This window comes from Peromyscus californicus, unplaced genomic scaffold (genome assembly GCF_007827085.1).
Source record: "Peromyscus californicus insignis strain IS unplaced genomic scaffold, ASM782708v3 Scaffold_4__1_contigs__length_199733344, whole genome shotgun sequence".
NCBI lineage: Eukaryota > Metazoa > Chordata > Mammalia > Rodentia > Cricetidae > Peromyscus > Peromyscus californicus.
The window spans coordinates 54,314,270-54,331,412 of NW_026294562.1; the positions used below are offsets into that span (position 1 = coordinate 54,314,270).

At 46.9% G+C, this 17,143-nt stretch overlaps 1 protein-coding gene across 23 annotated transcripts in view; it reads right to left on the bottom strand.

The window, feature by feature from the left end:
• Positions 1-17,143, bottom strand: part of Nrxn2 (neurexin 2) — a 117,161-nt gene that overhangs the window by 88,674 nt on the left and 11,344 nt on the right. For all 23 annotated transcript variants that reach the window (XM_052763155.1, XM_052763150.1, XM_052763149.1 and 20 more), the window contains exon 3: positions 1,287-1,304. In XM_052763155.1, coding sequence (XP_052619115.1) covers positions 1,287-1,304 — 18 coding nt within the window. The remainder of the gene's footprint in view (positions 1-1,286; positions 1,305-17,143) is intronic.

The window sequence follows — 17,143 nt, forward strand, 5'->3', positions numbered from 1 at the left end:
ATATCTGTGGTGTGTCTGTGCTCCTCCCGGAAGGACCACGCCCAGGGGTCTCAGAGTATGTCCTACCCACTGTCTTCCCAGGACAGGGGACTGTGGAGCAGGGTGCTGATCAGGATATGGCCTTCCCTGGTTAAAAAAAAAATCATTTTGCTAGCTCCACTGTGAGGCCCTGTAAGATCAAGCAGAATCCAGCCTCCAAGTGTGGACCACCCTGTCCTCAATCCTAGTCCACCCCAAAGGAAGAAAAGAAACAGAGGGAAAGCAAAGCTTGAGGGAAAGTCTCCAAGAATGGTAGAACCCAGAGAACCTGGGGAAGGTCAGGGACAGACAGAGGTCCACGGACAGACCCCCTAGAGAAAAAGAGGCAAAGAGGAAAACCAGAGAAAGGCAACCAGAACAGAAGGCAGGGAGAGAATGGACAGAGACCCAAGAGAAGCCCACTCCCACCCTTGCCCTGGGACTGGGTTGAACAAAGAAGCTGCCCCCTTCCTCTCAGCCATGGGCAGCTTTAGCAGAGCAGAGGAGCTGGCTCTGCCCACACTCCCCAACCACGGGACAGACCCCACCCTGCCTGTACTCTTAAGCACACCCCCACTGGCCTGAGTCCTGCAGCAGAGACGTGAATTCTCTCCAGCACAGGCTCTAGGCTAGCAGCCAACCCTGCCACCCCTACTCCCTTCTATACATAGCCATTATGTGCTTGCTTGCTTTTTTTTTTTTTCTTTTCTTTTTTTAGTTTTCCAAGACAGGGTTTCTCTGTGTAGCCCTGGCTGTCCTAGAACTTGCTTTGTAGACCAGGCTGGCCTCGAACTCACAGAGATCCATCTGACTCTGCCTCCCGAGTGCTGGGATTAAAGGCGTGCGCCACCACACCCGGCTCATCCATTATAGCTTTCTAAGCTGGGCAAAACAGTGTCTACCTACTCACTTCTGGGCACTTCCAACACTATCAGCTATGTCCCTGTCCCCCCACTCATCACCTCTTCCCAGAGACCCTCTTCCCTTCCCCCACCTGGAAGAGGGCTGGGAGCAGCAGAGAGCAGCATTGGCAAGGAGAAAGTCCTACCCTCTACCCAGTAGCTTACTTAGTCAATGAACAGAGAAGCCTAGGAAGAGGCACTCCAATGAAGAAGACCCAGACATCCTTCCCCGCCCCCACGCCCCCCGCCCCGCCGACCTCACAAACATGAGCAGGCAGGGAGCTGTTACATGGCCAACAGCACCCCTTCAAACAGACCCTTTGGGGAGATGTGTATTACCCTAACGATCAAGAAGGCTCCACTCACCTTCCATAGGGTGTTCCTCTATAGTCAGCCAAGTTCAGAGAAGGGGGGCAGGGAGAAAAGAAAAAGAAGACCTGTTAGCAATATGCCATGGACAGTTGCTTTAAGGACCAAGGAGGTCCAGGTCCTCCAGCCCACCAAGGCCCTGACATGAATAACCCAACCTAAAAACTCGGGGAACAGCTTTGCTGGGGACTGGACAGTGGCCACACTGTCCCCTGAATGAGTCTCCCCAGAGTCAGCCAGTCTGGGAGGACTGAGAGGGACTTCTGCATTTTGCACTAGATCCTGTTATGCCAGGAAACTGAGACCCAGAGCAGGGGCATGACGACCCGAGATCACACAGAGACAGGAAGCAGGGCGGCCAGCAAAGCAGTGAGCAGCCAGGCTCCCCGACTCCTGAGATAGGCTCCTCCCTTGCATTCACTCCGCTGCAGCTCCGAGGCAGATGGGGATATGCTCACACCAGAGACGCTCGCCGAGACACACTCACGCTCAGTGACACACTGACACACATAAGCACCGAGCGACCCACTCTCGCATTTAGCTCTCACACGACTCATGCCTGAAACATTCACTCTCAAGCATCTGACCACCCACAGCCCCCTACCCTCCCAGGAAGGTAAAGGCGGCCACACGGGGTCAGAACGTGGTACAGGCCAGGCCCTGGGTCTGATCCAAGAAAGCACGATTCTGCCCCAAACTGCCAATCTGAGTCACTCGACCTCTCTGCACCTCAACTACAGAGGCGAGAGGGTGGACTGCACCCTCTCCAAGCCCCTTCTGACCCCAGCTCTGCCTCTACGATCAGGAGAAATGTCTTTACTCTTCGTTTGATTTTTGTATTTGTTTTCATAGCTGAGTGTTTCACAGTCTTATTCTGTAGTCCAAACTGGCTTGGAATGTACTGTGTAACACAACTTGCCTCAAACTCACGACTGTCTTCCTGCCTCCTTAGTGCTGGGATTATAAGCATGCACTACCATGTTCATTTTTAAGCACTGCCGGGGATCAAATTCAAAGCTTTATGCATGCTAAACAGGCGTTCTACCAATTGAGTTGCATCCTCAACTCCAGAACGTATTTGCTTATCTGTTTGTTTGCTTGTTTATTTCAAAATATTGGATAGGCCAGGTTGGCCTCAAAGTAATTATATAGCCAAGGCTGGCCCTAATGTCTTAACCCTCCTGCTTCTGCCTCTCAAATGAGCCCAAATGCCCTCTAAGGGGTCGAGTGAAGCAAAGGGCCTCTAAATGGATGGTCACCTTAAGTTCAGTCAAAGTCAGAGGGCCACACTGGGAACCCCTAGATCATGCCACACCCCATGGGCCATCAGCCTCACCTATTAAGACCTGACCTGGACTTGACCTTGGGGCACACCTGACGGGAGCAGTTCCCTCAGCTAAGCCACAGCTCCTCAAGCAGGCTTCGCAAGGGGACCAGGGAGCCCCCAGCTTTAGACAGCTGTCACATATTCACGCACTGGAAGACTGTTAGAGGAAGCCAAAGGCAGAAGAGGGAAACTGCCCAGTCTACAAACACGCAAACCCTCAAAGACACACACGCAGATCCTGAAATCAATTCACACGCATGTGTATGTGCTGTCTCCTCCCTCCTGTGAGCACATTCTCTGGGATCTGTTCATGTATTCTTAGGGAGGGACATTATACTGCAAAAATGAATACTGCTATTTATCATACGTCATACCACCCCTGTGATACACGTGCAGAGACTGAGAGCAAACGTCAACACCTGCACAGCAACCGAATACATGTTATTATTGACGCATCCACCCACCACCCCCACACACCCCCAGTGAACACAGCTGCCTTGCTACCTACCCACCTCGTTCTTTATCCACCCACCCCCACTAGCCTCCATGTTACAAATGTGCTCTGCAATACACAACAGAGACGCTTCTGCCTGACAGCTACACCCCAAAGCTGTATAGACCACGGTTTTCCTAAAGCTACTGAGCCTCATCACAGTTAGGACCCTTGGGAGCCCTTGTGCTCTCTGAGAACAGCTGTGTTGGAACTCTCTTACCCTAGCATGAGAAGACCCTGGCCAGTCCCAAGCCACCAGCACCTGTGCAAATGAATCATGTTGATTTCTACATAATTCCACATAGCAGATATTTCAAAAAGTATTTCCAGGCTGGAAAGATAGCTCAGCGATTAAGAGGGCTTCCTGCTCTTCCAGAGGACCCTAGTTGGGTTTCCAGAACCCACTTGGACAGCTCACCACCACCTGTAACTCCAGCTCCAAAGTGATCAGGTGCCTCTGGCCTCCTTGGGCAACTGCACTCACGTGCACATACTCACACACAGGCACACAGAGGCACATAACTTGAATTTTTTTAATGGGCTGGGGAGATGGTCCAGTAGTTAAGAGTGTTTACTAATCTTAAAGGTTCAGGTTTGGTTCCCAGAATCCACACGGTGGGGGCTCACAACCACCTACAACTCCAGTTCCAGGGGATCTGATGCCCTTCTCTGACCTCTGTTGGCACTGCATCGCATGGTACAAATGCCTGTCCTCAGGCACACCCACATACATCTAAAATGAAATAGGTATCTTTTAAATGAATGGTTTTTTAAAAGTATACTCAGAAACATGAAGCCAGCAAGCGACAATACCCTTCTCTCCTTCGTCTGCTGTATGCAGTCTGCATCCCTCACCTGCAATCCCAGGCCCCTCCATGTCCACCTCCCTGTCCCCAGCCACCTGTTCTCCTCACCCATAGCTTGTCTTGATGTCTCAGGGCAAAGGCCCTCTTTCCAACCTACAATTCTTGATCTCTAAAAAGTGTCCCAAGATGTCATCTAACCTAGGGTCAGGCCCACTACCAACCCTCCTGAGCCACACTGCACATCTGCCTGGGTGTAAGCCATGTGCTCAGTGGTATATTCTCTCCATTCTCTGAGGAGGAGACTCACCTGGACCATTCTCCATTGCTATCCCATTAATCACTTGCCAGTAAGAGCCACCACGCCCCTTTTTCTCACAGGCTTCTTGCTCTCAACCTTTCAGAGATGGCTTCAGAACCATTTCCCCCAAGCCCTCTCCTGTCTTGAGCCAGACACCCAGAAAGCAGCCTTCCCTTTTCACATCAGTTGCCAGGACCTATGGTTTCCACCTTCTAAAACCCTCCATGCCCCATCAGTGCAGCCCAGGCGAGGCCCTATCTCTTCTGCTGGGAGCTTGAATAGGCCTCTGCGATAATCTCCCTTCAATGGGTCTTTTCACCCTGCAGTTTATATCCACATGCCACCTAAGTGCCTCGACCACATCTCAAGCCTACTGCAGTATATATCTACCTATTGCAGTATATATCCACTGCAGTGCATATCTACTGCATGTATATCTACTGCAGTCTATATCTATCTATTGTATGCATATCTACTGCAGTGCATATCTACTGCATGTATATCTACTGCAGTCTATATCTATCTATTGCATGCATATCTACTGCATGTATATCTACTGCAGTGTACATCTATTGCAGTGTATATCTATTGCATGTATATCTACTGCAGTGTATATCTCCTGCATGTACATTTACTGCATGTATATCTACCACAGTGTATATCTACCGCAGTCTATGTCTACTGCATGTATATGGCTCATTGCTGGGTTTCACCAGGGAAGGTCTAGTCTTCTCAGGTTAACTCCTTTCAAGTCTGATCACACCCCCTTCAATCTCCTGGCCTGCAGCAATTCAGGCCCCAGCCACACCCAGTCTCTTTCCATTCCCCTAATAGGCCACATTCTAACTACTCTTCCCAAAACACACACACACACACACACACACACACACGCACACGCACACGCACACGCACACGCACACGCACACGCACACACACAAAAAAAACACACACGTACATACATAACTGTCTGAGAAAGCCAATGGTTTCCCTTAAGACCCATATCAATACCTGTACGTTCTGAACTCAGGAGAGCAGCAGTTTCCTCTGGGCCAGTTCTGTGATGCACATTGTCTTACTATTGTCCTTGTTAAAGCTACAATGTAACTGTAATTTCAAGTTGGCTTCCTAATGGGACCGCAAAACTGTGCAAGAGACAAAACAATGTCTCATTCATCTCTCTACTTCCAGCTGCTTGCTCAGCTCCTGGCTTGTAAAAGACATTGCTATGTTTGTTGAGTGAATAATATAATAACACTTCTTGTGTTCTGAGAACTAAAGTAGGCCTGGCTCCTGTTGTGTGCTGTTTCCGGTACCCACCACTACTATTACAACCCTCGAATACAAATGACTATTCCTCTCTGTTAGAGACGAGGAGACCAAGTGTCCAAAGCAGAGGAGGGCTGGCTCCACAGCTCGTGCCCACAGCTGAGAGGACCAGAGTTCGGGTTCCCAGGACCCATATAAAAGTCAGGTGAGCACGGTGGCCCACCTATAATCCTGGGACACAGAAGGAGATAGAGACAGAGAATCCCCAGGGCAAACTGGCTAGCCAGACCATCCAAAATGCCAAGCTTCTAGTTCAATGAGGGACCCTGACTCAGTATATAAGGTAGAGAGCAATTGAGGAAGACACCCAAGGTCAACATATGCACATAAATGTGTGCACACGTGTGCATACATTTACATGCAAACATGAACACCACCCACACATATGTACATAGGGGAAAATGTAGAAGCAACTTATCCAAGGTCACACTGTTGGTGGCAGACAATCAAATTCGAATCTAGAGAACAAGCAAGATGGCTGAGCAGGTAAGGGTGCTTGTCATGGAAGTCTGACAACCCGAGTCTCATCTCTGAAACCTACACAAAGATGGGAGGAGAGAACTAACTCCACAGGGTTGTCCTCTGACCCCCATGAGCACCATCACATGCACATTCCCCAGCATACATCATGTATACACACAAGCACACATACACACACAACAATAATAATAAATTTTAGTAAAATTTTAGAGGCTGAAAGATGGCTTAGTAGTTAAAAGTGCTTTCTTCTCTTCCAGAGACCTGAGTTCAGTTCCCAGAACCCACATGGTGCTCACAATAAGGTGTAACTCCAGTTCCAGGGGACCTGATACCCTCTTCTGGCCTCTGAGGGTACCAGGCCTGCATGTGGTACACAGACATACATACAGGCAAAACACTCAGACACATAAAATAAAAATAAATACATGTTTATAAGTTTTTAAATCAATAAATTGTTTAAAGATTTAATCCAAGGCTAAGCATAGTGGCACATGCTGTGGATGATTGATTGATAAATAAAACACTGATTGGCCAGTAGCCAGGCAGGAAGTATAGGCAGGACTAACAAAGAGGAGAATTGAGAGAACAGAAAGGTGGAGAGGAGGAGACACCAGCCTGCCGTCCAGGGAGCATCATGTAAAGGCAACAGGGACTGCTGGGGCTTGGAGGGACCTGGAGAAAAAAACTCTAGCTACAAATGGCGCCCAACGTGGGGCACGAGTTTCCACCTAAAACCTGAGGAAAAAAGATTCTAAAACGGAGCTAAAAACAGCTTCCTAATTGTCTCTCTCAAGTTAGCAGCAGCCTGCCAGTTTGAGCTACTATGGTGGGTTCCTGGCGTGCACGCTTGACCTACAGTATGGTGGAAATGAAGCATCTACAAGCGGGACATTACGCTGCCTGGTGGATTTAGCCTTTGCTAGTACAAAAAAAAAAAAAAAAAAAAAAAAAGGTTTCTGGGCTACACACTGCTTTGATAGAACTGCTTCTGATAGTTGATGATACACATGGCTCCAGACCCAGAGCTGGCGGTAAACCATACCACCGCCATGTTGGGAAGCTGAAGTGGGCGGAGTCAGCAGCCACAGTGGCCGTTTCAGTCTAAAACAATAGATTCCTGATAAGACAGATTCAGATGGAACAAGACTTTAAATGCTTTACAATGTGTGTAAACATTGTACATATACTTGGAAGAGAGAGAAAAAGGAATATATACAGTTATATAAAAAAAAGATAGTTTTAAAAATAAAGTCTTTAAAGAGACAGTAAAGGTAGTATATAAAATAAGCCACATAAAGATGGATATTACACAGAAAATCTGGATTGTGTTGTCTTTGGGATTTTTAACTACAGAAAAACATTTGATCATAAAAGCTGTTAAATTAAACAAATATGTGTATTTTAAAGATACCTTGACTTCAAAATTTGGATGTAAGGATATGTTGCTTTGGAAAGGAGGCTCTGCTTTTGTTTCCACAGAAAGCCAGAAGCTATAGATTTGTTCCAGATTAAAATACATCAGTTTTAACCAGCCAAGACCCCCGAAAAGGTCTCCGATGACACCATGGCCCAGATGATCCAACATCCAGAACGGTTTCAAGGCAACTAGCTCAGACGATACACCTTCACGGACTACTCCATAATCCTAAAATTTTCTTTGTGTCCCCATAAGATACAGTACCCCCCTCCAGCAGGAAGTAGTAAGAGAAACTATGCCCAAATTCCCAAATATACCAAGCTGGCTTTGGAGATTAAATTGGCTTACTCCTTCTCTAAACCCAAGCATATTACTAAAAAAAAGGTTAAGAGATTCTTATGTCCCATATCAGAAGAGCCCTCTGGTGTGGGACAGATTGGTTTTTACCAATATTTTTATTTAAAACAGGTTAAATATAAATGCAATCTCTTTCTAAAGAAGAAAAGGGGATATTATATAGATATGGTAGGATGAAAGGGTAGATTATTAAATCTACTTTTAAAGAGCAACTTGTTTAAAATGTTTTACATTGCTATGGAGTTTAGTTTATTGATACAAATTTAAATTTAATTTTGTTATACTGTATATATATTTCTATTCTCGTTTGAGGTGTTATGTTTATATAACTCATTTAGATTGGAATGAATAATTAAGAAATACAGATTAATAATTAGTCTTCTATGATAGTCAAACTTGTAGCATGTTAGTTAAGTTTTCTAGGTATACATAGATATATTTCAGATAGACAGGTAATCTTCAAACACTTCAAAGACCTACAGAATATGGCATTTAAAATATTTTTTAAAATTTAGACTTTCTGGATAGTGAGACATGTCTGCTCCTGGCAGCACCAATTTACTTCAGAGAGGAGGATGGGCATCAAAGACACTCCATATGGAGTTTATCTTCACCTTGACAAAAATAGCCATTTGGGCAAGAAACTGTTCTTGCCTGGACTGCTTGATCAACTGGACATGCAGGAACCATAGGAAGGTGACCACTGAACTTTGCTTGGCAAAATGGTCCTTCAGGTTCCTGCTTCGCAGAGGAAACTGCCAGACATTCTACAGGACACAGAGAGAAGTGACTGAGAGACTCTAGGCCTGTGGGCTGAAGACAGATGCCCCAACTTTACAAAGGAACATTAGGTGACTGTCCAGGCTGCCAGCTGTCTCTGTCTACCCTGCAAGACTCCTGAAAGTTGCTTGCATCCTTCTCCCATTTCTCAGGTAATAGTATATCCTTCTGGGGTCTTTGATGTTGTTGAAGACTAGAGTTATAATTTCCTCAGTTATGATAAAAGATAAGTTAGATATAAAACCTTAGACTCACAAATATAAAATAGATAGGATATCTTCTTTAATATTGTAACTGTAATTCTTGCTTGATAATTGTTTTGTTACATGTAATTTTACTATGTTAAAGTTAAAACCTTTTTTGAAAAAAAGAAAAAGGGGAAGTGCTGTGGATGATTGATTGATACATAAAACACTGATTGGCCAGTAGCCAGGCAGGAAGTATAGGCGGAACTAACAAAGAGGAGAATTGAGAGAACAGGAAGGCAGAGAGGAGGAGACACCAGCCTGCCGTCCAGAGATCATCATGTAAAGGCAACAGGTAAAGCCACGGAACACGTGGAGACATATAGATTAACAGAAATGGGCTGAGTATAAGAGTAAAAGCTAGACAATGGTAGGCCTGAGCTAATGGCTGAGCAGTTTAAATAATATAAGCATCTGTATGTTTATTTTATAAGTGGGCTATGGGACTGCTGGGGCTTGGCAGGACCTGGAGAGAAAAACTCTAGCTACAGGCACATGCCTTTAATCCCAGCACTTAGGAGGCAGAGGCAGCAGATCTCAATGAGTTCAAGGCCAGCCTGGTCTATATAGTGAGTTCCAGGACAGCCAGGGTTATGTAGAGAGACGCTGTCTCAAAAACAAAATTTAATCTAAATCTCTCAACTTTAAAACCTTGAGTGGGGGCTGTCGATATGGCTCAGCTGGGAGAATACCTGCCTGGCATCAGTCCCTGGCACTGCACTAGTCATGGTGGTGCATCCCAGCCCTCAGAAGGTGGAGACAGGCGATAAGAAGTTCAAGGTCACGCTCAACTGTATATCATATGTGAGGCTGTGTAAATTACAAGACAAAACCAGATCCTATCTCTAACTTCTCCCGGCCTCACTCCGACCCAATATAGGAGGGAAACATCTTGAAAGGTGCATTCTTAGCCTAAAAGTCAAAACTGCTAGAGGCTTCCAGAATGCTAATCTATGTTGTATTTTACTTCCCATGAAACACAATCTTGTTGCCTCACCATGCCGGAGACATCAGTGCTCTCATATCCCCCACACTCGCCCTGGCAGGAAAGCCCCATACTCCCCTTTCTTCATCATGGTGACTCTCCCTCTGGCTCAGTCATCCTTCAAGGTCTAGCCTAGCGCCACCTTCTCCTTGAAGCCTCCTGGCCCCTGGGGTAAAGAACCACAGGAAACCTATTGATCACTGGGAAGGGGACCTAGAACATCGGTTTTCCATGGCTCATTCAGTTTCCCAGGTTCATACAGCTGGCAAGTAGCAAGGTTAGTCCTCAAGCTGCCAGTCCAAGCAGCCACTGCTGTCTTTCCCTGGGAACACCCAGCTCAGCTCTGCACCACTCCCCCGAGGGGTTCACCCCTTCTGCCTTGCATCTCTCTCACCCCTGGAAGCATCAGGACCACAGCCCTAGAGGCTGTTGCTGACAGGAGAATGTCACATTTCTGACCTAATCCCAGCCCGTGCATGTGTACTTGATGACACGGCAGAGGACAGAGATGGCATCAGGGAGGGCACTGTCTTACCTAACGTGAACTCAGAATCCCAGCGGATTCGTTATCAAGGACAGTGATGAAGATAGGGGAAGGGGGAGGGGGGGAGTGGTAAGCAGTCAAAACCATGCTCTGGGACCTCAGAAGCACAGCAGTGCAGGAAGGGTCACGTCTAGGGAAGAAACTATGTGAGTCCGTCTGGGGTGATACCTGCGGCAACTCCTCAGGGGGAGAGCCAAGGGAGGTGGAGAGGTGTGGTAAGATTTCCCATTGAAATGTTCTCAGCCTTGGTGAGTTTGGTGCTTCGATGTGATACCCTGGCTCTCCGGGATGAGTTCCTTCCCAGGGGCTCCTGCTTTTGTGCCCCATGGACCCCTCTCTAAAACAGCCCAGCAGACCAAAAAAACACATCTGTGCCCCCCACACCTGGCTTGGGGAAGTAGCTGTGCCCCTGGGATCTGAAGTAGTTACTAGTTTCTGATGAAATATTGCCCCTAAGAAGCTCCAAAAAACATGGGGCTGGAGAGATGGCTCAGCGATTAAGAGCACTGGCTGCTCTTCCAGAGACCCAGGTTCAGTTCCCACATGGTGGCTCACAAACATCTGTAGCTCCAATTCCAAGGACTCTGGCACCTCCTCTAGCCTTCCTGGACACTGCACAGACATACATGCAGATAAAGCACCCATACCACAGCCAGACGTGGTGGCGCACACCTTTAGCCCCAGCACTCTGTGAGTTCGAGGCCAGCCTGGGCTACATAGTGAGTTCCAGGCCATTCAGGGATATATGGAGAGACTCTGTCTCAAAAAGGAAAGAAACAAATAAAAAGTTCCTGCATGCACACGCTGCCCAATGATGGACAATAACCTGAAAGTATGAGCTAAACAAACCCTTTCTCCCCTAAGCTGCTTTCTGTCAGGGCATTTTGCTATAGCAACAGGAATAAAAACTCTTGGATAGCTGTGTCTAAGGAAGGCCCAGGGCCACACAGACATGATCTGCTGTCCCAAACCCAATCCCCTTCCGGACTCCCTCCCCTCCTCCCCTCTTTACTATCCTTCCAACCACACAAAAAAGAAACTTCTTGTTCTCCGAGACCTCCTTTCCCACCTCAACCCAAAGACAGCATCTCTTCCACACTGCGGTCTCAGCACCAGGTGTCTACCCCTGCAGCTACCCCAACGGCCACCACAGCTGCCATCACCCTTCTTAGCCACTCAAAGTTCAGGGCAGGAGGCACCTCAGTCAGTAAATGCTTGTCTCACAAACAGAAGACCTGAGTTCAATCCCCCAGAACTCAGGTAAAAGCGTAGGCGTGGTGGCACACCTTTGTGCTCTCGGCACTTGTGGGGGGACAGAGATAGGAAGATCCGTGGGCTCACTGCCATCTAGCCTAGTCTAATCAGCAAATTCTAAACCAGAGAGGCTTTGCCTCAAAGAATAACCAGGTAAATGGCACTTGAAAAGACGCTAGAGGTTATCCCATAGCTCGCACACATATATGTGCACATACACTCACGTACATGCACATAGATACATATCAAATAAATATGATTTAAATGTCTTGTTTAAACTAGCTTCTAACTGATTTCTCTACCACTTAGCTGCTGTATAGAGTCCCTCGACACTTCACTCCCTGCTTCCTAGATACAGTTCTTACCTTCATCACATACCTGATCAAAACCCCAGAATGTCACATGAATGATTTAAACCGGATGCCCAAGGCCTGGCCTCAGCTTCTCCTGCCATGAACTCTACTCTTTGCCCCAGGGCTGGGTGCCCCTCTACAGACAGAACACGCATTTACTCCCTTCCACACGCCATTCACAGTCACCCTTCTGCCTGACTTAGCCTCCCCTGAGCTTGCTAATCAATGTTCAAACCAGTCCCAAATACCATTTCACAACCCCATTACCAGTCCTCTAAGTTGTAAACCCTTCCCTTCCTTGAGACCCCAGTGTACTTTGTTTCTAGGAATGACAGACAAGGAGGAATTTAGCTCACTGGCAGAACACTTGCCAAGCATGTGCTAAGCCCTGGGTTCAATCCCCAGTACCAATAAAATAAAAATTCTTAAACCTCTACTCCCACTAATCATGTGCCATTCATATGTACCTTCACACACACACACACACACACACACACACACACTAAATAAATAAATAAATAAATAAATAAATAAAATACAATAAATCTAGTTAGAGTCTTCCCTATGAACTTAAAAAAAAAAAAAAAAAAAAAAACCTGACAGGATTTATTGCTATGCTGTCTACAAGAGACAAATTTTATTCAGTGTCCGTGTGCATGCACACTTACCACAGTTCTGGATTTGAACTCCGGTCATCAAGCATGGTGGCAAGCACCTTTACCTGTGGAGCCATCTTGCTAGCTGTGTTTTTGTTTTTTTAACACCAGGTCTCACTATGTTACCCAGGCTGGCCAGGAGCTTGCTATGTAGCCGAAGTTGGCTTCAGATCTGTAGGGTTGCTCATGCCGTGCACCCCACCCCGACAAATGCTGGTAATACCACCATACCTGGACAGCAATCTATCACTGAATCACTGCACTGCTATACAGGTACCACACTCTGTATTGTGCTTTGGAATTTTGTTTATTTATTGCTCTTGGAGGTTGACTATTCTTTAAAAATCATTTATCTATTTATTTTTATTTATGTGCATATGTCTGCATGAGTTTATGTGCACCAAGTGTTTGCAAGTGTCCATGGAGGCTGGAAGCATTGGATCCCCTAGAACTGGAGTTACAGGGGGTTGTGTGCTTCCTAATGTGGGTGCTGGGAACCAAACCTGGGTCCTCTGCCAGAACAAGTACTCTCCACTGAGCCATCTCTCCAGTCCCAGGCTGAGTATTCTTTCTTATCTGAAATGTTTGGGACTGGAAGTGTTTCAAAGAGTAGATTTTTTAAAATTCTGGAATGTCTAAATATGTATAATGAGCTATCTTGTGGATGAGACCCGAGTCTAAACGAGATATTCACTTGTTTTACATATACTATGCACGCAGCCAGCAGGTGACTTAATACAGTGTTTCACTGCACCCATCAGATGAGGCTGGTGTGGAAGATTCCTCTTGTGACAGCCTGTTAGTCCCCTCAACATCTCAGCCTTTAGAGTAACTTTGAACTTGAGATTTCTGGACTGAAGATGCCCAGCCTGTACCTGTTGAGCATTTTCTCTGAGCCACACACGACTCTCTGACATCATCTAGAGTAACTGGGATTGTTGCAGTGACTGATGCAGGTACCATCATTACACCACCTCACAGACAGACAGCAGCTCAAGTCTGAAGTCACTGGCCAGGAGGCCTGAACGCAGACTCTCTTCACCATTCACTGGACTGACTTTTTATCTACTGCCTCAACTGAACTTTCAGCTCCTGGGGCAGACGCTCATCTTCCTCACTTCTGACTTCCCCATAGGCCTCAGCTCACTGCAAAGGGGTCCTTGATCGCCAGCCCACCAAGGACAGAGTGTCCGTCTGTCCGCAGCACACACACTGACAGTCCTTTCTTTTGTCTCCTGAGCGAGGTGTATACCCCATTCCATCTGGGGTCTCCCACACCTACCTGCATACCCTTCTTCCCTGATCACTTCTCTGGCCCTTCTCCACACATGCAGGTGACTTAAGGAAGTACAGATGGATAAACCTTAGCAAAATGCCCGTCTACACTACCCCGACTTGGTCACACATTCAGCAGCAGGTGCCCGGATGCTCAGCCACTCTTCCTTAGCTCTGTCAGCAACTACATGTGGCCAGATGCCCCCAAGAAAGTAAGCAGCAAATATTCTGGCATGTGAGTTCTCAGACCCCAGGAAATTACAGAGGAGATTCCAAAAGATCCACAAATCCATATGTATACCAAACATCTCAAGGCAAATTGGTACATCTTGCCTATAAAGCTAAAACTATTTTTCCTAATGTATATTTTATTAACCACAATGGTGAATACAACATCAAAGTCATCTAAAAGCTTTTCTGAATTCATGAGAGCTTTGAGTCATTTGTTTTCCCAATAAACACATATAAAAACAATAACTAACTCTTTGGAAGGCTGTACTGTAAATTACTGACTTTTAAAAATGTCCTTGATTTCAGAAAAAGTTGGACACCACTCAAAGCAGGTAATAATGAAGTGACTGTAGCTTCCAAAGAAGACTAAGGAGTCTCTGAGACTGTTCAGAGATCTGCTGGGACCTGGGCTCTTCGGTCTTCCTGCCCCCTCAATAACCAACAGGAGGAGGCCATGTTCTTCCTCCTTGGGTGGATAAGAATGTACTAGAAAGACCAGAAAAATGCCTTGCTGGATAAAGGTGCTTGTTGCCAAACCTGGTGACCTGAGTTCAATCCCTGGGCCCTAAATGGTGGGAGGAGAGAAACAACTCACGAAGGCTGGGCTCTGACCTCCACAAGCGTGCTGTGGCGTGAGTGCCCACACACACAATAAATAAATAAGAGGAGTGACTTTTTTAATTAAAATGTAGGTTTGGGGAGATGGTTCAGTGGTTAGGAGTATTTACTGCTCTTCCAGCAGACCGGGTTTGGTTCCCAGCCTCACTCACAATCTTCTGGTACTCCAGCTCTCAGGAATCTGACATACTCCTTGGCCTCCAAGGGCACCAGGCATGTACATGGTGCACATGCATACATGCAGGTACTCACACATACCCATATGAGATAATGGTGCTTGCCACCCACACCTGATGATCTGAATGTGATCTCCAGAAGCCATGGGAAAGTAGAAAGGAGAGAAGCAACTCCACAAAGTTGTTCTCTGACCTCCACATGTGTGCTGTGGTCTACGTGCACCTGTACAGATCCACACACCCACTAATGATAAATAAAATTGAAATTTTTTAAAAAAGAAGCAGATTCTGCTAGATGTTGTTTCTGACACCCCTGGGGGTGTCCTGGAGGACAGCCTGACAGGATGGCACACACCTACACTCCTAGCACTTCCAGAGTGCTAGTGGGAAAATCATCATGTTTGAGGCCAGCCTGGGCTACATAGCAAGAGTGTCTCAAACACACGCAAACACACACAGACACAGGAATGTGCTGGAAGAAGTGAATGGGCTCTGCTTATTACAAAAGCTGCTTAGGGCCGGGCGGTGGTGGTGCACGCCTTTAATCTCAGCGCTCCAGAGGCAGAGGCAGGCAGATCGCTGTGAGTTTGAGGCTAGCCTGGGCTACAGAGTGAGTTCCATACAGAGAAACCCTGTCCCTGAGGGCAGGGGAAGCTGCTTAGGGACTCAGGAACAAACACAAGGAAAATAAATAAGGCAGGACGTGGAAAGAGGAGGGGGTGGTCCTGCTGCACCTGTCAGCTTAAGGTGCAGGCAGCGTCTTCCACCCCATGACCACCCACAGCATAGGTCCCAAAACATGCACATGCAAGTTTTCAAGAGCATGTGTGGCTTAACTTCAAGCCTTCATTCTCTCAAATACTTATTAATATCCCTCCATTCATTCCCGAGTCTTAATCAAACACCCACTGGCTGCTGAGTACTATATTCGGTGCGGAGAACACAGACACATCCTGCCCTTTAACAGACAAAGCACCTCTCTCTCTCTCCACAGATCACACACAGAGGTATCTAGACACCACATCCACACAGGAACCCCTGCCTCTGCCAGCTGTCACACAGTGGGTCAGATGCACATAGCCGTCTCCCTCTGCTCAGCTGACCCAAACATTCATTTGACTCCAGCATACCCACTCAATAAGGCCATCCCTCTCACACACAAAAACTTCACCATGTCTTAGACAACATCATCACACAACCCACTTTCGGGAGCACACACTTAGTTCACAGGAGGCCTCTGGTGGATGGATGCTTTTAGAGAATGGGTTGACCAAGATGCCTCTGAATGCAATTCTCACATACCTAGGCCTAAGTCTACCACAGTGGGACCATATAGCAGTTACCACAACCTCTTCATAGCTCCAATTTCCCCTCCCTTGAATTAGAAAGATGGTTCATTCTGTTTTCTTAGGAAGGCTGTGGGGTGGGGGTGGGGCATTAGTTATAGGAACTGGAGGATAAAGTTAAGGTGCTGGAAATGTCTCGTAAGTTCCAAATGTCTTATTGAGGTCTCTCAGTGAGACACACACATGGGAACCTGTACGTGGGCGCAAACCCTTACAGCTGACTTCTAGTCGCTCTGCAAGGCACTGGTCTCCAGTCAGTAAGAACAACGCAAACAGACCCATTCACACATAGGCACCCAAAACATACTGGCAGACTCGTGGGCCTCTGCACAGTTTCACAGTTTAGGGAGCGCCTGAGCTCCTTGGAGAAAAGCCGAGAAGGTGCCATGTTAATACACTCAGTTCCTGAAGATGAATCCCAGAACACCACCCAACAAAACAATCCAAAGCCCTTCCTTAGGTTTTCCATTTGCTTGCTTTTTTTTGTTTTGTTTTGAGACAGAATCTCATGTAGCCCAGGCTGTCACCCAAAGTCACTATGTGGCTGAGAATGACTTGAAGCTCCTGATCCCCCTGCCTCTACTTCTCAAATGCTGGGATTATGCCTGTGCACCATCCCACCTGGCTCCTTCCTATTCATGTACCATAGTTAGAATTACACAATCAAAACGCTGAAGAACAGACTTCCCATACACAGGGCAACGTCTACAGACTTGACTCCTCCGGAGGTTGACCACATGCACACAGCTTTGGGACACCATCCCCAGGGCCACACTAGTTTGTGGACACACACTCCCTCAAAGACTCCACCTCCTTGAAGATGCACACACACACACACACACACACACACACACACACACACACAATCGCAAAGCAGCCCCCAAGCA